We start from the raw sequence: 22,252 nt of genomic DNA, 5'->3' as shown, positions 1-22,252 counted from the left end.
TTTTTAGGTGCATATTTGATCAACGAAAGCCAATCTAGCTGCTAGGAAAGGATAAAAGGAGATGTTTTTCTATTCAAAGAAGAAGAAATTATGTCCATCGTGACTTTACTGAAGTGTTGTGCTTACTTCTCTCTGAAAGTGTCCTTCTCCTGCTCGCTCCACATGTTCATAACCTGCCGGTCCTTGTACACCTTCATGGGGTCATCCATCAATCCATTCATGTTGATGAACTTGATGCGTTGCTGCTCAGCATCAAACAGCATAGGAGGGATGACCGCCAGCTGCCGCATTTGCTTCTCTGTGTTCTGGCGAACACAAATGCCACACACAAGACACACACAGAAACCAACATCCTGGAGTGAGTGGGTTGGTCTCGAGAGGGAAACTGTCTGACAACATGGTGCTCATGTTGACATGCACTATATGAAGCCTGCCCAAGATTTAGAAGACAGGAGACGAAGTTCAGGGTGTCCCGTTGGCTTAGCAGGCTAAGGCATGTCAAATGTAAACTTTCACTTTCCTGTCGCTCTTCAATTTACAACCATTACAAAATCTTTAATAAAAAAAGATCATATCTCGCTGTGATGTCTTGAGGAGGTAGGAAGGTAGAAAGCATTTCTTGAGATGAGAAAAGACAACCCAACTGGACACACTGCTCAGCTTAATGGGACCAGGCTGACATTAGAGGAACAGGTCAAGGCAATGTCTGCTCAGAGCTTGGGCCTCTACCACTTATTCTTAACACTGAAAGCAGTGGCTCACATTGTAAGAGTCTGACATCTCAAGCCTAGCAAAACTATCTATCTTATCTATGATAAGCAAGACATTTATCTGGTGAGGTCAGTCAACGTCTTTGCAATTTTCATGAAAAGTATAATTGGATGTATAATGTTTTTTGTTTTTTTTATTGAAAGTAGCTTAACTGTGTACGTTAATCAGGTAGCCATATTTGGTTTCAATTGGGCGTAAAATGTGTGAGTTTTTGTATGAAGTCAAGCCAAGCCAATTTTCCTCAGTGGGCTTGGAAAATTGCTAAAAATCTTTCCTTAGACAAGACTGACACGTGTTGACACTGAAACTTCACCAAAAGCTGCTAAATTTGCAGGCTATTACATGGATGTGATTTTGTATCCTATGCTGACGTTTACCATTATCTGCCTCACAGTTTAGTTTCATCATAGAACTATTACAGTATATAGTGGACGAGTACACAGACGATAATTACGGTTGCACCAACAGCTGATGCTATGTGCCGACCACCCGTGTTATTAACAGAGGAAAGACAAATGGGGGTTTGACTGTAAAAAAAAAAAGTGACCGGCCGTGAAAACCACCAGAAACTATCAAGGATTTGGCAGCATTTCAATTGAAAGCAGCTGTGCTGCAGTGTTTACTGCTGGGCTGTGGTGGCCTTAAAGAGCTAGTATTTAGCTTTGGCTGGCCCTGCTAGCTTAGCTACTACAAATGTTCCAGTGGCATACAATAGCATCTGTATAACAGCTGTATTATATGCCAATATTGAGTGGCATATGCCTCTGAAACAAAACTATGTTGCCGTTAAGAAGGCTTGAGTCACATTCATGCAGGCTGTGTTTTTATGATGTTGTTCCTATTGTCTTTATTACTATACTAAGTATTGCAAGTGAAATTAAATAATATTCATAAATATAATATTCATAAATATATTTTGTGTGTTTGTGTGTGTTCTCAATTCATTTGCATATATATTACATTTTAAGGTTTAGGGATGCTCCGATTGATCGGCCGCCGATGTTTATGGTTCAATATTTAGTAAAAATACTCAATCGGGAGATTGGTAGTAATGCTTAAAAATGCTTACTAGTCGCCGATTTCAGTATTCTTAATTTCACAAGCATGAGTTCCGCCCACACTTATATTAGCTGTACACCGTTAGCAACACGTGCTGAGGCTAGCACAACAAGCTGATTGTCGTCAGTCAGTCACAAAAGCGCAATTTAATAAATTATGTTAACTTCACATTCTCTATGGCCACAGGTTACGCTGCCACCTGGTGGAGATCCCAATACACTACAAAGCTGACAAACGGACCTATACTGTAATTCAGCTATAACAAAACAAAATGATCTGTATTGGCCGCTTATCTGTCTATTTGGTTCATTGGTGATCAGCAATCGGTATCGGCAGCACAAACTCGGGGGCATCTCTAATTAAGTTCTGTTCTACTAGCTCAGAGACTTCCGGTTTCATCCCTGGTAGCAGTGCCAACCTTGGCGTGTGGGACACTCAACCCAATCAGACAACCAGATGGTCTGGCGACCATAGCAATTTGAACTTCAAGAGTGTGATCGTGTGAATACACCCTAAATGTTGCTGGAAGAGGAAGTGGAGGGGCAAACCATCTTTAACAGAAGAGCTTACCTCATGCTCTGATATTCCATCAATGATCTCGGAGACCTCATGTTCACTGCGAGCTGCAGAAGAGGTCAGCCCACCTCCTCGCTGCCCAACACGGCTGCAAAAGGAGAAATAAAGACATGTCACTCAAAACTAGTAACTAGGCACTAAATCAAATTGATTAAGACCGTTCCAGAAATGAAGTGCTTTTTACGCTCGATGGTGTTTTTTGCCTCCAACGGAGGAGACAAAAAACACCAAAGGCCGCTTTTTACACTGTTGAACAATCACAGATTGCCTGTTGTTGTGACCTCACCTCTGCATGCGCTCCTGCAGCTCTCTTTGCTTGCGAATCTCTGGGAACTGTTTCTCGTAGTACTCCCGCACCTTGCTCTCCTTGGCTCGGCGCCGCGGGTTGCTTTCGATGCGCTCCACCTTCTTCTCCCAGGCTTCCATCAGCTGGTCATAGCGCTGGCAAAATTTCTGTTCCTGAAGCACCACAGAAAGAAAGATCTCAAACCACTGCAGATCTGCTTAAATACCAACTCTCTCTCTTTCTGGCTTTGATGCAGGTCTGCCTTTGATCTAAAGACACAAAATTAATGGACCGTACTGTTTAAGGTAGTACAATTACAGAACATTTAACAGTTACTGATAAAGCAAGACATCGCCAAAAGCGCAGAGATTGTTGTGTCTCACCATGAACATCTACATGTTTCAGAGGGGCAAAGAAATATGTTGGTATTCTATGGGCAGTCTCTACCAGACGACAGGCCGCCGTTCCTCCCAGCTTCCTCACAGGCATGCTGTAAAGCGGACCATTAAACACGCTGGAGACACGGCCCCTCAGTGGGCTCATAAACCCCAAGGTGATGTCTCCCCCCCACTCCGCCCACAAGCAGCTACCTCCCCCTTAATCAGACAACACGAGAGAAGGCTGGACACTCGCCCACGACTCAGGCTCTGATACAGGTGCTGCTTTTGAACTGTTGAACTTTTGTGCAGAGCTGTGAAAGTTTGTTGCTGGCACTATCTCAGAGGCTGGATGCAGTTAAATAAACTATTTTCCCCATCACATTTCCGACTTGTGGATCATTTCGTAGTAAAACTGTGGACATGATAACAATTTTCTGTCAAGCCAGTTGGTTTTAAGATGTCTGCTGGCTGTAGCATAAGCGCTCACCCCATTGATCCTTGCTTTATTAATAGTCATGCTCTTTGGCTCAGTCTCCCTCAATCACTGGCAGGTAAGAGCACAGATTAACCCTGTACAATGCTCATTATAAGTGCTTGGCTGACAGTGAATTAAACAGATCTAGGTTGTTGTGTTTTTTCAGATGACTGTGGGCAGGGCACTGTAAGAGTACCAAAAGCCCAGAGCTCTATTCCTCTTTGGTCTGCCTAAAATGGCTACTTTCTTCATGGAGGAGCTGGCCCAGTTTCACACTAGTCATCCGTCATGGGCAGAGTCTCAGCAGAGAGTCAAAAATGTTGAGTTCTCTACTTACCCACTGCTTACGAGCATGATTTCTCCTCTTGAAGTATAAGATGAGCTTCTTCCTCATCGCCTGGTTTCTAAGAGGGTTGACGAAAGAGAGGCATGGAGAAAAGAGAGGGGCAGAGGAATAGAAATCCAGAATAAGGCAAAGACATTCACAAAAACAGCAATTCAGACAGCGCTTTTATTACGCTTGTCACATAATAAATCTAAGTACATGACATTCTCCAGATCCTCGGGTACACATTTTCTACCCTCTGCACTTTGTCCGCCTCACTTATTTAACCAATAAACAAAAACCACACTTTCTCTCACACACACATACACACACAAACAACGCCTGTCCTTGTATGCCACCGCTCGATAAACTCAGACTTGCTTCTGGGTGGAAAGGACAGCGAGGTGAGCCAAACTTATAAAACTTGTCTGGGCTGGGAACAGCCAGCCACAGTGCTTCAAATAAAGGTCAGGGCCAGTAATCTTCTTAGGCAGCCACTCAGTTTGTCTTTTTCTGTGCTGCAAGACAGAATTTTATTCTTGACACTTAATCTGTCAGTTGTAAGGTCACGTTCCCAACTGATTAATGTTATCTTATTCTACATTAGTCACTTCAGCTGAGCCGCAGGGCCCTCTTGGTCTCAGGCGAGGACAGAAGACCAGGAAGTGGGCTACTAGTGGTATATGAGTTTTGTGAAAATTGGAAGATAGCATGATAGCATTTAGGCTCTAGAGCACATGTGTCAAACTCAAGGCCCGCGGGCCAAATCCGGCCCCTCGCAAATTCTGATCCGGCCCGCATATCAATTTAGGTTCACAATCAATTTTGGCCCGCAACTATTGACAACAATAGTTGTGCGGCAAAACAAAAACATGGGAAACAGTTTTTCAACTTGCAATTACGCAACGCTCAAAGCTGAATTTGGCAAATTTGCCGACTTTGAGACTCAGAGATTCCCACAGAACCAGAGCGTTTGCATATTCCCGCTGTGAAAGAGGTTGTTGTGAGTCAGCTGTGTGGTAGCCTACTTAGAAAATATAATCATTGTTTTGCTTGATTTGCTAAATTCTAGGATGGCTTGTGGACCAGACTGTAAGTGAGAAGACTATATGAGACATGCAATAATTGAGTCAAAGATATTTTACTTTTTCAATTAAATAAAAGCATGTCAATAAACTCTACATGTCTGGCCCTTGATGCGATTCTCTTTTTCCAGTGTGGCCCTTAGCGAAATTGAGTTTGACACCCCTGCTCTAAAGGGACAAACACACAGGATGACCTCTTCTCCATTTCCCAAATGGGTTATCTGCAATAACAAAGCCAAGTTCAATCTAAACAGCCTTAACCCCCAACTACATAAACACTCCCACACAAACAGACACATATTGAGTCAGGTCATTGCAGCAGAAAAGAGAAATGCTGCCAAACCCAGCTAGATACTGTTGATACCCACACTTACTGTGGCATATAATGGGTGAGAACTAACTTGGTATGGCAAAAACAGGACTGGCAGATTAAGCCTTTTAAAAACAGAGATGGCATTGTCCTCTGGACAGCAGATGGCAAAGGGAAAGATTAGCAGCCCTGAACCCCTACGAAAGGTTTCCTTTGTCCTGCTCTAAGCCGGTGCCACTTCTGAGATATCCGTGGACGCTGTAATTGGCATAATACCTGCAAAACATGATGGCTGAAAGATTCTTTATACGCACACTTGTGACAGATGTTCCCCAGTGGTACAAGCACACTGAGCTAACATATTTTTAGACTTCAAAGTTTGATTTTGTTTTCATAGTAGTCTAAATATGCAACGGATATTGGCAAATGTATCGTCAGCTGAGCGGTCAAGGCACCGTGAGCAGGAGATGAACCCGCATGGGGACTCGGATGCCGAGCATTACTACCCATCTATTCCAGTAGGGATGAGTGCCAGGTTTGGCAAACCGGTTAGCAAAACAAAGAAGTCAATTGTGCTGGCTCAAAGCAACACAGTGGTATTTAATAACGCGCACACACAGAGGGAGAAGGGAGAGTTTTCAGTTAATTGCTTTGAGGCAATGATACTGATCAAACGGTGCAGGGATCAAAAGCAGTGAAGACAGAGCAGTGTGTGGCTAAGAGGTCAGACACATCTTGTGGTATGCCAATGTGCCAATGGTGGAGTTGAGCTATTATAACCCTCTTGCAGCCCTTTGATGTGCCTCATTGAATTACTGCCCTTAAAAGATTACAGAGCTGTATTGATAGACATGGCAGGGCCACGCACAGTTGTGTACTCTCTGCTCCTCTAACTGCAGATATATGAAATTGACATATGAAATTGACATGATCTATTAAACATTCACCTAACACAATCTTGGATGCTAAGAAAGGCATCCTGTTGTTAATATTTATTTTTATAATATCAGGGGCAAAAAAAGAAATGAATAGTTATTTTCAAAGGTAATAGCTATGTTTTTTTGTTTTATACCAATGCACCTTTTGCTTGAGCATAGATGTTCTGAAGCTCTGTCAGCAGCAAAAAGACATAACCTGAATTAAAATATGACCTGTAGCTACTTCAGAGTTAAAGCGGATTTGATGTGGCAAGAATATAAATATGACATACAAATCTTCTAACATCTTGTTAGCTCAGTAGAGATGGAAAATAACAGACAGCAGATGGTAGTCCCATTCTAAAGCATACAAAACCAACAACCTCTTTGATATGAAGCTGCTGTTGCCCCAAACCACATACTCAAGGTCCTCACAACAAAATAACAGTGAGCCTTAGTTCGTACCATTTGGAAGTTTAAATGCATAATTAAAAAGGAGAAAACAGGTGTAGTCAACACAAAAACCTATTCAGGTATCAAATGTAAAGGGCAAATAATGACACTACACTTACATAATACTAGAAATGTAGGAATGGATTCAAACAGCACTGACAGAACTTGACTGGAAGTAAAATAATGGCCTTAGCCTATGGCCTGATCTGGCAGCTGATTTCATTGCCACTATCACTGCCGTGTCATACTCAAACTGAAGACTTCACTAAAAGTGCAGGTCCTTTTCCATGCGGTCTTTGCATTATCTTTTTACCCTCTGTAGCTGCCCACGTTACAAACGTTTATTCCAGTAAGTTTCATTACTAAGTTTACATAATGACAATTTCACATCCCCTTCTGAAATGCCATTCTTTGCAGTCTGCCAAGGGGGAAGGGGGAGTTGAGGGCTGGGGGTGGAAACAAGTGGCCAGGTTCAATCTCTCACAGAAGAAATATACAACTACTACGGGAATTAATAGCTGCTAAGGTCACAGTTTTAATTTCTAGTGGTAGTATTTTTAAGTTTACAGAGAATAAAAAACTAAAATCAAGGATCTGATGAGCAGAACACAACAGGAGAGCAAAAGCATTATTATTATTAGTTATTGCATTTGTACACAAACAAATATCCCCTGTACAGCAAATACAAATTGATAACAGATCAAGTTTCTCCCTGTAGAACAGGGCTTCTCCAGCCTTTCTGGCCTGTTATCCTTTGATAGGTTCTAGCATCCTCATCAACCCAGAGCAATTAAGAGTTGTAATGTGAATTTGATATACACAATACTTAATTATACTACAATTTTCAAGAGCATCAGGACAGCTTGAAATGCATTATTTACTAACTATGTTTGTATTTAAAATATATAAAAACAAATATCGGTCTTTGAGATCTGTGATGACACAGTTTGCATTATCAAACTATCCTACATGAGCTCCCGTATCCATGGTTAAACTCTCTCTACTTTGATGGCTAGATATAAAACATTTCATGATGTGGAAGTGTGTAGGCATATGCAGTGACAGACTCACATTTTGATGTTCTCATGGTACTGCTTGGTATCAGAAGGCTGATTGTACAGAGGCTGGAACACAAGAAGGAACAAACAGTTCTAACAATCAGCCATACTTTCAGTTGTGCAACAGATTGTAAGTGAACAGATTGAGTACACTCCCAACATGTCCTCGTTATGATTCTGACCTTGCCCCATAATAAATGTAGAATTCAATGTTTGCAGAAATGTTTAGCAAATAACATGAGTGTTTTTTTTTGTGATTGTTGCGGGCAAAAATCCTTGATTATGCGGCACGTTTTCTTTAAAAAATGCGATGGAATATGCGGGATATTTATGTAATTTTATGCGATAAAATTGCGGGAACTTGCAAAAACTGCAGCTTCATCGCGGGGTTTGCAGCTTTTCAATGATGTTCATGTCGCGTAATTACGTCACTTCATAACGTTCCCATGGCAACGGGAAAATGGCTGCTCTTGTGTGACGTAAACGCAACATTTTTCAACTTTCTGCTAAGATATATGGGACTTTTTTTGCAACGAAAATGCGGGGATTATGAAATCATGCATGCCCCGCATATTTTGCGAAGGAAATCTGCAGTCTATGCGGCGTATTTGAAGAAATGCCCCCCCCCGCATAAATATGCAGACTTTGGCTGATTATGCATTGAATTATGCGATTGATTCAAGTTGAAATGACGAGAATAAATTCAACTCCTTTATCACTTAATCACATTAGAGCGACTGTCCGCCATGCCACCCATCATATGGGTTACATCCTCGCCTGAGCCCCACTCCTTCAGGATCAAACTATCTGATCGATTGTCTTATTGTGTCTTGTGATACAACACATCCTCTCTGTATTGCGCGTAGGTGTAACCATCCATAGCCTTAGTCCATTACAAGCTATTTGCAGGAATACGGCCACCTCTTCCAAGTTTGTGCGGTTTCTCCTTCTGAACGGACGCAATTTTCGGCACAATCTCTTCAAAGTCCTAATACTCATCACCATACTGTGTTCGTGCGCTAAAAGAGAACGAATTTCCTTGTTATTAAAAACGATTCTGTGTAGTGTAATTTCACGAGTTCATATAGGCCTTCACGAGGCATTTTGTAGAAGACTATAGGTAAAGCTAGTAGTTTGGTTTAGTCTCAAAAGTCCGACTTGATTCTTGAAATATCAGTTTTCTTCCTCGAAATGGTAGTTCAACTTTATTCTCGTCATGTTGACGTTATTCTCGACATTTCGACTTTATTCCCGAAATGCAAAATAAACAAAAAAAATCGTCCTCCTTAATTTTCTTCCCCTTGATGTGGCCCTAATGCTCCGTCGTACTGAAGCCCTATAACCCGATTAAATTCAAGCACAAGAACTCACTCAAAATGAAACAGAGGAGAACCTGTTTTCTGTCTTGCGTGGGTTAAATAAGGTCATTCATTCAAAAAAAACAAGTGATCAAATTCACTGGGTGACTGCGAGTGTGAGAGTAAGTTGGATGGATAGATGCGTGAACAGATATTGTATGTGCAAATGTATGACTTTTTATATATATATATATATATATATTTGGGTACAAGCAACCCTTTAACACTGCACTCTGATGTGAGTCATCATATTCAATATGTTCAATATTGCTTAATGGAGATTTGGAGTACATTAATCAAATCTCTTTACTTCATTACTTTACACCCCTGCTCAAGAGGCCTTGCATTTAAGAACGTGTTACTGGTCCCTCCCAAGCATCCTTTATCCCTCTAACCTGACCGTCAACAAAATGTTCCCACATGTCAATAATGCAAAAACTAAAGAGCAGGAAAAAGAAAAATACACATGACATCAAATCAAAGTCTCCACTCACCAGCTCTACCCTGGGTCCCAGTCCCTCCAGTATCCTGTGAGCTTCTTCTGCCTTTTTCTGGTAAGGGAACACAAACAGAAGTAGTACATTAGCCGGCCGCCTGCACGTCTCCCATCACCACAGCAACGCGGTGAGCACGCTCACTTGATCACTGAGGCTACAACACTGCTCACTGGATGGATGGATGGACGGACGGATGGATGGATGGGGAGATGGATGCACCGACTATTATTAGAGCTTTTAACTCAAGCTGGGTCACAGCTCCCGCTTTCCTCTCCCAGAAAAAAAAGAAAAGAAAACTCCCTTCCCGTGAGCAGAGAGAGAGGAAGCGAGAAAAGAGCATGCAGGCAGTAAAGTGAGTGGAAGAGAAAGTGAGTGGGAGAGAAAGAGCAAAAACAAATAAATAAATAAAAAAATAAAAAACGTGAAAGGAGGGTGGGCTAAAGGGCTTTGGCACTTATCTCATAAGAGACATCTGATGAAAAGCAGAGAAAGATCTCACCTTCAGCCTCTTAAAACAAAAACTCTTGTCAGGAACCATAAAAAAGAGATAAGAGGTGTTGGGGCATCAAGCTGAGCAGCAAAATAAAATAAAAACTCCATCTGTGTCTCTGGATGATCTCTCTGCAACATTGCTCTTCCATACATTTATATTTAGCTCCAGCAGACAAATGTGTGAGCAGCGTCCCAGACTACCCCTCTCAATGATCGCTCCACTCTTTTTTTTTTTCCCCTCAATACACTCTGTACACTCTCTCCGCTTCATCGATCAAGAACACCCTTCCTTGGTGACAAACCACATGCTCTGTTGCTTCCAATCTCACTTCATTTCCTTCAGTGACCACGCAGTGAGACTGGCAGGACGGACACAATGAGCAGACAGGATGGAAGTACAGTGAGGGAGGGTTGGGATGCCGAGGAAGATTTTTAGAGGCGATAACAGAGACAGAACCTGCCAGTGTGTATGTGCACATCAACCTTTATTCATCACCACCCACCATGTCATGCTGCTTCCTTGTCCCTTTCTCTCTGTCTTCACTGTAGAGGTAGCACAGGAGTTTTTTGGGGAAGTTTACACAACACTCACGCTAACACACTTGGATGTAAGACCCCAGAGGAGCTCAGGCACATAGCTTAACTTCACTCAACACAGGCTTCCAACTATGAGGGAAGCCACACACGGCTCCAGTTTTTGAAAGTGCCCTGTGCATTTCCTCTAAAACATAAGGCGAAAAGAAGCACTGATGATTTACATTTGCACATACTATACATGCCATTTAAATGCAAATACAGTGACATGATGCTATTATTCTTCCTTAACTCGTCTTGCATTGGTTTCGTCATTCCTGTTGCTTCCTCACCAGTGACGAGGTGTAACCGGATGCAAAGAAAGCGTGCTCACTACAGGAGCAGTTAATGAACAGCGATTTTTAAAACCAGCCTTTCAGGGAGGCTAAAAGGTTTTCTCTTCTTATTCTGGATGTCACTTTTTAGGCAAATTTAAAAACTTTTTAAGACTGCATGATACTTGATACTGACCTCAAAACTCTTGGAATATGGCATCATTTACTAGAAATGACAAATTTAGCAATAAATAAAGTGGGGATGGATGAGATGCAAAGGAGGAGTATTACCTTAATTCTCCAAAGGGGTGGATAAATACACAGAGAGCGCTGCTGTGGTATTCTAACTGCCTTTTCGATCCATCTCCCCACACCCCCCACACACCCACACCCCCACGACCCAAGCAGAGAGAGGCTGGCTCCATTACATTAATTATGCCCCCCTGTGGTAACACACAGGACTGCTACTATGGCAGTGGCATAATAAGCTATAAAGCTGTGCACCTGTACAGTTGTACATGCTGCCTGCAGTCAACAAGAAATGTTCCCCAGCAGGTCATATGATCCCTGAAAATGTTGAACGGGACAAAACTATGGAAAAAAAAACCCACTGTGGGTGCTTATGCAACTAAAGTCACAGTGTTACAAAACGTTCCATGAAGAGAAAAAAAACAGGCAAACAGGGAGAAAGCACTACAGAGCCATCCTAATACGGCATAGACGTGAGGATTTAGCATAGCTCAACAGAATTATGATAATGCAGTCTCTCAGAGTGGCAGTCTTCTCCTGCGCTCATGTCCGTGACAGCTATGTCTCAAATATGAGAAGAGCGAACTTGAGTTGAGCCACCCCCGGGGTTTGACAATGGGCTGTCGGTAGAAATGTGACTGTAACCCTGTCTGTGAAAGCTAGTGACACTGAGCCCAGAGGGGACAGATGACACCGTAGTGACACCAGCTCATTATAGCCAGGTGCTTTAACACACATACACCTATATATGTATGTACTGTACATATATGCACACAGATAAACACAAAACATAACTAAGCTTTAACGTAACATTATTACACTATTTACACATCATTTCATGCATCTTGGTAAGTTAGATGTCCCATATCAAAAAGCTTAAATGCATTCCAGAAGCATTCAAGCTAGATGTTAAAAAGGTGTAAATGCAGGAGTGGACGCATACGCAATCTATACTCCTCCAAAATGCAACTAGGTAAATAAGTAACTGATTTAAAAAGCCATTTACAGCATCAGAAAGAAACTGCTACAGCGCTTTAAAGGAACACGCTGACTTACTGGGACTTTAGCTTATTCACCGTAACCCCCAGAGTAAGACAAGTCGATACATACCCTTCTCGTGTCCGTGCGGGTTGTAACGCTGTCTGACGGTTCCACCGGTAGCTTAGCCTAGCACAGAACCTGCAGGTAACTGGTTCCAACTAGCCTACTGCTCCCAATAAGTGACAAAATAACACCAACATGTTCCTATTTACATGTTGTGATTTGTAGAGTCACAGCGTGTACAAAAAAACAACGTCACATGAGACACAGCCATCTTCTAACCATAAACAAAACTGGGAACTATAGTCTCAGAAAGACGTAGCTCTGCTACTTCTGCTACTTGGGCGGAGTGATTTGCTTTGCAGCAAGCCTTTCTGAGAATATAGTTCCCGGTTGTGTCTCATGTGACGTTGTTTTTTTGTACACGCTGTGACTCTACAAATCACAACGTGTAAATAGGAACATGTTGGCGTTATTTTGTCACTTATTGGGAGCAGTAGGCTAGTTGGAACCAGTTACCTGCAGGTTCTGTGCTAGGCTAAGCTACCGGTGGAACCGTCAGACAGTGTTACAACCCGCACGGACACGAGAAGGGTATGTATCGACTTGTCTTACTCTGGGGGTTACGGTGAATAAGCTAAAGTCCCAATAAGTCAGCGTGTTCCTTTAAACAAATATATTCATACAGACGGGTAACAGGTCAGTAATCAAAGTACAGCAACTAAACGACCTATGTGGGTGAGAGAGCAGTGATCAGTATGGTTGAAGTATCTGTGCGAGCTTGTGATACGACGAGCAAAAGGTAAACAAAATCCTAAAGTGCACAAGTTATTCTTCTTCTGGCATTTTAATACAACTTCAGATGCATTGCCACCAACCTCTGGGCTGGAGTAGGGCTTGCCCTGATTTGCATGCAGCATTTTATCAGGATATGACACACTTAAAAAACCAAGGGTAAATGGAGCATATGTGATGTTAATTAATTAGGAATTAATAAATAAGAACAAATGTTAGAGTGACTAAAAGAATGAATATGACTGGATGAGTAAATGCTTTGGTGTCACTGACGCACGTGGACGTGAGTGAAACTAGAAAAAAGTTGAACAGCGGGTTAGGTCAAGAGAGAGAGAGAGATAGCGAGGTTAGGGCGGTAGGCAATAGGCCAGAGTACATCCTGCCAGTCAGAGGGAAGTGGAAAGTGTTACAGAGGTTAGGCAACATTGAGGAGTAAGCCATGAGTCATTCTTAAACTTTCAGCCTTTCAGAGGAGTCTTCAGCAACCTGCGAAGTCCTGCTGTTGCATATAAGAGCTGTAGTTTAGTGAAGCTGGATGAGAGTAAGTTTGAAAGTGATGAAGGACACTCCCTGTAATGTGGTATTGCTTTAAAAAGACAGACAAAAGGTATTCGCATATGGGCTCCATTCATCTGCATGTAGCCTAAGTCCATAAGGACGTAACAGAGCCAAAATATTAAAAAAAATAATAATATAAAATAATATAACACACACACGCGCGTACACACACACTTTAAACGTAAATTAAAACAAGCATTACTTCAGAATAACTATGAATCATTAGAGTGCAAATCCAACTAAATTGACTGAACTCATATTTGTAGATGCAGAATAGTATTTTTGTTTGTTTTTTCGATGAATCATTACAATGTATATTTGATTAATAAATTAACAATTAGTAGAAGAGTAGTAAGACCCTGATCTACTGGCCTGGGGGGGCCAGTGGGGAAAAAATGTTATGTTGGATCCTGCCAACACATGGGTTTCCAACTAGGTTCTCCATTTGCAATCTATACAAATGATTTGCCTTCAATGTTGCTTGAATGAAGCTGTTCAAAACATTCAAGGGCTCTTTTCCTTTGAATTGAGGAGTTTCAACATTACTCCTAGTTTCTCATAGGGGGGCTCATTCGTGAGAGGAGGTCCCGGTTTTAAAAGGCCAATTCCAATGAAAAGGAGACTTGTGTATTTCACCACTAGGGGGACTGAGAGCACTGAGAAACACTCCATTTTAAAAAGGTAACCTGCACAGAGCATTGCTGCATATAATGAGTGCTGTTAGTAGGACTAACTTACTGCTTACAAATAGCTTTATATGACCGCACCGCTGCTCTGTTTGTCTTTCCTTGAAAGAATGATTAAGTTGCTATATTTGCATAGTGTGCATGTGATTCACCATGCCTGCAGAGTTGAACTTTAGTAGCTTATTCTTTCTGCAAGAGCTCTGCCTTGCCTGACAGTAAAAAGTGGGAGGCTCAGGTCGAGATAAATACTTTGTCTACTTTTTGTCTGTGTTGTCTACGAAATGTAATGAAAAACATGATGGCAGAAGTATACACCGTGGGGGCTCACCAAATCTCTCTATAGTTTGCTCAAAGCTGCACTTGCTGGATAATCTTACATGCACTGTATGTATCTCTAACACTGACTAGTTTCCATATCCACGACATTAGAAGCAAAACACCATAGCAGGCCACAGAGAATACACAGCTGATGAAATCAGCCCAGTGAAACGTTGAAGAAAAGCACCCAGCTCTCTCACTCTGACATCCATTCGTGGTAATACACTGCAAATGTGATTAAGTGAAACCACATTCAAATGCAAGTTAAATTAGGGTTGAATGGTGGCCACAGATGGAGCTTCTGGTGTGTGTGTGTGTGTGTGTGTGTGTGTGTGTGTGTGTGTGTATTCTACTGACCCTGTTCTCATCGTAGATGATCTGCACCAGGCTGCGGTGCTTGGCCTCGCTGGGTGGCGGTGAGATGGGCCGCTCTGGCTCGTGTGGCTTTGCAGCCTCCTCCTCTAGCTGTTGCTGCAACACACACACACACACACACACACACACACACACACACACACACACACAAAGATGATAGTTAACACTTAACAAATCCAAAAAGGGCCCCCGATCTTCCAGGAAGACCTGTGGCTTACTAGTTCCTGCTGCGAGGTTAAAGGGTGTGTGTTAGCCGTCTCTCCCCCAGCACTCCAGCAGGGACAAGACTAACTGTCCTATTAGCTGTAATAGCTATTAACTCCTAGTTAATCACAGAGTTACTACAACAGCCTGTAAACAAAGCCAACGCCTGCTGTGTGGCTGGAACATCCAATGAGAGAGAGAAAATTAAGAGAGCGAGAGACGGAAGGAAAAGTATGAGAAGGAAATGTCGGAAATTAGCCCCAGAGAAACAATGTTACAGAGGATTTCTTCTAATGTAGCAGTCACACTGGCATGTAACAAAGCATAATTTGGAGATTGTACTCCAGAAACAGTGAACTACGGTCTACGGTGAACAAAACAGTACAAAATGAGTACTTCCTTGTTTTGTGAATAAAGCGGTCGGCGTATTAAACTGAGATTTGACCGCTTCTTCAAATCAGCGACGGTCATCCCTGCAAAACCCACCCCGGAAGTTCCTGTGTTTTCAGAAAGCACTAGCCTCTGATCAGCAACTTTTTGGGGGGAGAAATAAAGCCCCCAGAACTTAATTTAGACCCTGGTCCCTGCGGTCGAAAGGCAACGAGTTCCTCAGAAGGTTTCTAGTTCCGGGGGAAAGTTCCTGCGGTCGAAACACGGCAAGAGACAGACAGAAAGTAAGAATTTCCGGGGCTGTGAACTGTGAGGAACTAAAAGAGAAAAACCTGGCAGCATTAAGGTGCGTCAACCTTTATGTTTCACGCAGAATTCAGTCATGGCTTCTTTGTCCATCAATCTTTTCTTGAAGGTGTATAGATAGAGGAGAAGTCTGTTCTGACATTCAGCATATAGAAAGAAAAGCACTGCATTTTCATTTAGACACTTCTTGCGGGTTTTTCTTTCTCCAGATTGAATAGCTAACAGAAATTGAAAAGGCCAAGTAAATGCAAACAATAAGCATTAGAGAGGCACTTCAAACCAGATGTGGAAAAGGTGTTAATGGACAAGTCAGGATCATTAATCCTCCCACACTCAATATGCAGCATGTGGAAGTAGCCACTTCCTTCTGGCCTGTGATAATGGCAGGCGATAAGGAGGCAAACGTGATTTAAAGATTCAAATTATTTATACATTACATGTTCTAATGCGACACAGAAAACAGCTGTATATATACAGTCTAGGGCTGTCAGCGTTAACGCGTTAACCGCGATGCGATTAAGGGCAGACGCGATGCGATTAATTTTTTTTTAATCGCATGCCGCCATTTATTAATTTATTTTACACTTCACTCGGCTTTGCGGCTACTATTTTGACGCTTTGCAGCACCGTTACTTATCATCAAGCTGCCATACTTCCTCCTAACACATCCTGCTGCTGCAGGCTGCAGGCATGATGGAGAAACACAGCAGCAATAACTCTGAATGGAGCTTTTTATTTTCCAAAACTCCCGGACGGCTCGTAGACAAGTCGAAAGCCATATGCACGTTGTGTAAAGCCGAATTAAAATATCACCGAAGCACGTCAAGCTTGAGCTACCACCTACGGAGCTAAGCATAGTAGTACAGTTAGCGTGATGCTACCCGCTAGCATGCGGGCTAACTGCAGACCTGTCAGCATCGTAGAAGACTCGGGTCTTAAAGACGCACTACGGTTGGCATGTTCTGACCCGTCTCGTTGCCGTCGAGGGGGACAGTAGTTTTCACTACACAGCCTGTACGACACGGAGAAAGCAGCCCAACTGAACTGCTGCAAAGTGCTGCAAATGCTGTCTCATTAACCGGTGATCACTGGACGTCAGTGAGTGATCAACATTATTTAGGAGTTACTAAACACTAGATTGACTCTAGTAAGGATAGGGATTTTTTGTTTTTTAGTTAGGTACTTGGAGGAATTGTGCAATAATGACAGATTCACACATTTTTTCTTTTGTTTACAGTAAATAAATAATTACAAATCTTAAAATCAAGTTCATAAAAATAACTTTCTTTGCATTCATTTGATTCCCAATCAAGATACACTGGTAAAAAATTGCTTTCGATTGTTAATATGTACTTAAAAACTGTTCTGAAATGCAAAATAATAGAATTTTAATCATGTGATAAAATATGTGATTAATCGCGATTAACTATAGAAATTCAGCGATTAATCGCGATTAAAAAAAAACAGCCCTAATACAGTCATAAAGAAGGCATGCTGCTGTATGTAGCATTCACCATGGAAGCAAAACCTTTGTCTTGCCTATTATTTATCATTGTGACTGTGTTAGTTACTTTTTAGCTGAACTGTTTTAGCTAGTTATACAGTTAAAGCTGGAGTGCGAAACCTTTGTCTCCCCTCTCTAGTAGTGGGAGTAATCGCACAAACACTGTCAACATTCTTAAGAAAAGCAGTGGGATTCATAATAACGCTGCGTCGCTGTGGTCTCCTCCCCCTTCCTGCCTGTCATGGTGTTGGGTAATATAGGTAGATTGACTTGGAGTTTAACCAATCAGAGAGCCAGAATAAGCAGCTATGCTGTGAAGAACTGTAAGTGAGTGAGAGCAAGGTTGGTTGACGGGCACTTTGTGTACTGCTTAATAAAAGACGACGTTCTAGAGTTAATAAACTACTCGTTTATGAGTACAAATAGGCTGTATCGGCATCTTCAGAAACAGAAACACAGACATCACAACTCCGGTATAGTGAGAAATACAGAGAGCTTTCTCTGGCGGCGATAGGCTTAATCAGCATTGTATGAACTTGTTTAGCAAAGGGTTGAATGTAACGGACGTTTATTTGTATGTAAAAGTTCCGCATTCTAGCTTTAAACTTTGGTCTTCCTCAATCTTTCAATGGTAGGGCTTATCCAGCATTGTTAAAACCTCTTCATGCCTTTAGTCAATTATGTTAGAAGAGCAAAGGTCAGACTTTTGAGTAAAAGTTGACAAAAATTCTACTCGGCAGCCAGTGTCTTCTGATTAACAATTATCTCAACATCTTTAGGGCATCAAACATCTCATAAGTACCTGTCCCTAACCGAAACATATCTACATCTTAACTTCATGATACTAAAACAAAATTTTTTATTTCATACAACCATCCAAAGACAATAATGAAATGTTCTACATCTTTTGTCTATTTTCGCAAAACATTTCGAAACACTTTGACGGTTAAAACAAAACTATCAGCAAAAAGTATTGCCTGCTCAAGTGAACAGAAGAACCTTGACGCTGAACAATTTCAAATAAATCTTAAAATCTATCTTTATTTGCCTGAAAATGTTTGGATACAGTCTCTATGTTTTAAAGGCTATAAATTGGAGTGTATTCGGCTGTAACTAGCTGCCTGGAGGCCGGGACCAAGTGTCGCTGAGTGGCGTGCATGTAGCTGATCTACAGTTAAGGCAGCCCCCTCCCTCTCATCTCCTGTCAGGGGCTTCAGAAAGGGGGAAGGTGGCCTCCAGAGGATCCACATGAGAGTAGAGCAAGATGGATCATCATGTGTCATGAAAGGTCGGGATAAGCATCTGGTGAGGGAAACAGAGACATTCCCATAGAGACCCCCCTTCCCTTTCCATACCCACCACAGAGTAAAATAAAATAAACCAACCATCCTGAGCTTGGCTGCCATGACACAGGCTGGCGGTAACCTAAGCCCTAAACCCCGCCCATCAACAAACTCTGCCACAACTCTTTAAATAAAGTTTTACTGTGCCACTTAATTAGTCCAGATGTTTTAATGCTTGAAGAGAGCCGGACTGTAAAAAAAAAAAAAAAAAAACATTCATGAAAACACTACGTGTGTATTGAGGGAGGGTGAGTGGAGGGGTCTTGATTTATGCTTGTAAGCAGCTAAGCCTCTCAATCACTCACAAAATCAACTCTAAGGTTGGAATCCGATAGCCAGCTTTATTTTGGTTCCTTTTGCAATTAGGTCAAATACCCAGATTAATGATATACTAAGTCGTTTTTATTAACAAAGAGCAATGTACAAAGCGTTCAAGTAGCAGGTGTCTCATTTTTTATCTTGGACCAAAAAAATATTGTTATTTGGAGGCCATTCTCGAACAAATAGCAGGGTACTTTGAGTAAAAATACCTAATGCTACTTTTTAATTTAAAAAAATATATAATGAACAGAATGTTAACATAACAGCATGCATGGTGGAGGAGGGATTCGGGTGAAAAAAGAGCAAGCTCGACCATGCAGTTTCTCTACTAAACATGGCAGGCGGCCAAAAGGGAGACAGCGCAGCAGGGATATGAGTGGTTTAGCAGTCACAAAACCTCCACCATTATCCTCCTCCCCCAGGGAAGCTGTTATTTATAGCCTTACATATTTTAACCTACTTTTCTCCTAAATAAAAAAGTAAGAAAAGAAAAAAAAGAGAATGCAGCTGCATTAAGGAGTGCGTATACAGAATTGCGGCACATTGAGCAACAACAGCTACAGAACTTGAATGCAGCGATTACAACACTGCAAAGTCTGTTTAAGACTTTATTGCACTGATGCCAACTGGAGCCTGGCAGGGAAAGTCACATTGGAAAACCACACATGAACATTTCAAACAAGCCAAAACACTGCCACTAAGAAAATTCAACAAGGGTGCCAGCACTGGCAAAAACTGAGACATGATCACAAGCATGACGGATACAAGGTAGCGCTTCTAGGCTTTTTAGAACTGCCTGGTTAAAATATGTCCAGAATGCACATGCATGACATCACAAAGTGGCATCTACTCAGCTTTCTTCACTGTTACACATCGTCTTTTCTTACACGTTGTCCACAAAATAACCTCAATCTCATGAAAAAGAACTTTGAAGTACCTAAATCATCACTACAAATAATTCTAAAAGGGTGGGTCATATTAAAGGGGTGGTTCAGAATTTTGGACATAGGACCTCATTTCCAAGTTAGCCAGTGTGTTATTTATAAGTGGAGACAGTTTAACACTTTTCATCCAGTCCTTCCAGTTGGGGAGTTCGCTTGTGCTAGGCTAGCGCAAGTCAACAGTATCTGCTAGCCTGCCACTAAAAACAGTCTTATTCACTCCACAGTACATCCGAGGCAAATAAATTATGACGCCAGACTATCGATGTAAATGTCTGTGTTGATAGAATAATGTTAGAAATAAAACTACCCTTGCATCTCAATGATCGCATTGCATTTTGAGGGACTAGTTTCGCAGCAGCGGAATTTTACTTTGCTCCGGTTAGTAGTACTGCGCCGAAAAGTAAACAGAGAAGCGCACTACAGTCGGGACACCTAGTAGTAGTAGCCTAGCTAGTACATTGCTATTGAAGCATTGGATTGGAAACTAAGGCAACATGGTGATTCAGTGTGCATTTAGAAATTGTAAAAATAAACCAAACAGATGGGCACCACAAAGTTTCCACACATTTCCAATGGGAGATCCAGAAAGGAACCTTCTGTGGCTTCTTGCTGCTGGCTTGGACATCAAGGCAGAGACTCTACTCAAGTGGCGAATGTGTAGTGATCATTTTAGAACAGACGACTTTGAAAAACCCCGCAATCTAAAGGACCACAAGTCACTGACAATGAATGCGGTTCCATCCGTCTTTCCAGATGCACCACAGCTACTGATGAACAGGTAATAACTTTTGGTAGGCTACTCTAGCTAGCTAATAAAGCTAGCCCCTTTCATAACGTTAGCCTAGCTGCTACTGATGGATTGAGACTGACAACGTTATTGGAGATAACGTTACAGTTCTATGCACTTGTGGAGAGTGACAACGTTAGCTAACGGTATAGCTACACTCTTGGTAGATACCTGGCTGGGCTAACCGCTAACTTCAGGTAATTGCTGACAGAAAAGTCATGTAAACTCAGACAGTTTACATGCAAATTGCAGCGGCAGGTAAATAAACTTGTGTGATTGTCATGGAAACCAGCTTTCTCAGTAGCCTAGGTAATATCACTCCGCCGCTGCTGTAGCCTGTGCTACCAACTACAGGGAACAAAGTATAACTATTGCAATGCGATGCAAGGGTAGTTTTACTTCTAACATTATTCTATCAACACATACATTTACATCGATAGTCTGTCATTATAATTTATTTGCCTCGGATGTACTGTGGAGTGGTTAAGACTAGTGGTTAAGTTTTTAGTGGCAGGCTAGCAGATACTGTTGACTTACGCTAGCCTAGCACCAGTGAACTCTGCAACTGGAAGGACTGGATGAAAAGTCTCGAAAACTGTCTCCGCTTATAAATAACACACTGGCTAACTTGGAAATGAAGTCTTATGTCCAAAATTCTGAACCACCTCTTTAAGCTGCATGCCAAGCAGTACTTAACAGGGCAGGAAGGCTAAAGAGACTGCAAAACCCAATCTGCTGGGATTGCCACTTTCTTATCACAACGTGAATGAAAAAATGTAAACACAATCTGTAACTAGACAAATTAGGTATTTTTTATTATCAAATTTGCAAAGCCTGGGCACCCAGATAGCTCAGTTGGTAGAGCGGGCACCCATATATAAAAGGTTTAGTCCTCGGCGCAGAGGGCCCGGGTTCGACTCCGACCTGCGGCCCTTTGCTGCATGTCATTCCCCCTCTCTCTCCCCTTTCATGTCTTCAGCTGTCCTGTCAAAATAAAGCCTTTCTGGTGCATACGCTCTAGAGGATGGATACCCGAACCGAGCCGTTGGGACCCGTCAAGTACGGGCCGGGTTCGGACAGATATTTAGAAATGAAGTTCGGGCTTGGGTCACATCAGGCATTGAACATTTTAAATTTAAAAAAGCTTATTATGTAGGTGCGCACCTGTGTTAACGTGCGCTTGTTGCCCGTGTGCGCTGATGCGCTCATCTGTTGACATTTCCGAATGCCTTCCTACAGTTGCTTAATAAAAGCGGGCTTTCCACACAAAAAAAGATACGTAGGCCTACATGTGTCACTAGTATGAGAAAAAAAATTAGATTTTAACTGTGTTGGGCTCGGGTCGGGCTCGGACATAAATATATTAATGCCTGTCGAGCTCGGGCCGGGCTCAGTTACTGCTCTGTCGGACGCGGGCCGGGCTCGGACAGAAAAATGCGGCCCGATCCGTACTCTCATACGCTCCCACCGACACATTGACCTAATGATACAACAATCAGTGAATTAAATCTTAGGCAGGAATATAAATCGATTCCAAAGCC

The 22,252-nt window shown here is 42.1% G+C and overlaps 1 protein-coding gene across 8 annotated transcripts in view; it reads right to left on the bottom strand.

Annotated features, from left to right (window-relative positions):
• ncor2 (nuclear receptor corepressor 2) overlaps nt 1–22,252 on the bottom strand; it is a 104,989-nt gene that overhangs the window by 42,744 nt on the left and 39,993 nt on the right. For all 8 annotated transcript variants that reach the window (XM_078250198.1, XM_078250203.1, XM_078250197.1 and 5 more), the window contains exons 6-12: nt 14,895–15,008; nt 9,548–9,604; nt 7,709–7,761; nt 3,885–3,951; nt 2,693–2,865; nt 2,401–2,494; nt 127–305 (exon numbers count right to left, since the gene is read on the bottom strand). In XM_078250198.1, the coding sequence (XP_078106324.1) occupies nt 127–305; nt 2,401–2,494; nt 2,693–2,865; nt 3,885–3,951; nt 7,709–7,761; nt 9,548–9,604; nt 14,895–15,008 (737 nt within the window). The remainder of the gene's footprint in view (nt 1–126; nt 306–2,400; nt 2,495–2,692; nt 2,866–3,884; nt 3,952–7,708; nt 7,762–9,547; nt 9,605–14,894; nt 15,009–22,252) is intronic.

The sequence above is a fragment of the Sander vitreus genome, chromosome 5 (assembly GCF_031162955.1).
Source record: "Sander vitreus isolate 19-12246 chromosome 5, sanVit1, whole genome shotgun sequence".
Lineage (NCBI taxonomy): Eukaryota > Metazoa > Chordata > Actinopteri > Perciformes > Percidae > Sander > Sander vitreus.
This window is presented reverse-complemented; position numbering and strand designations above follow the sequence as displayed.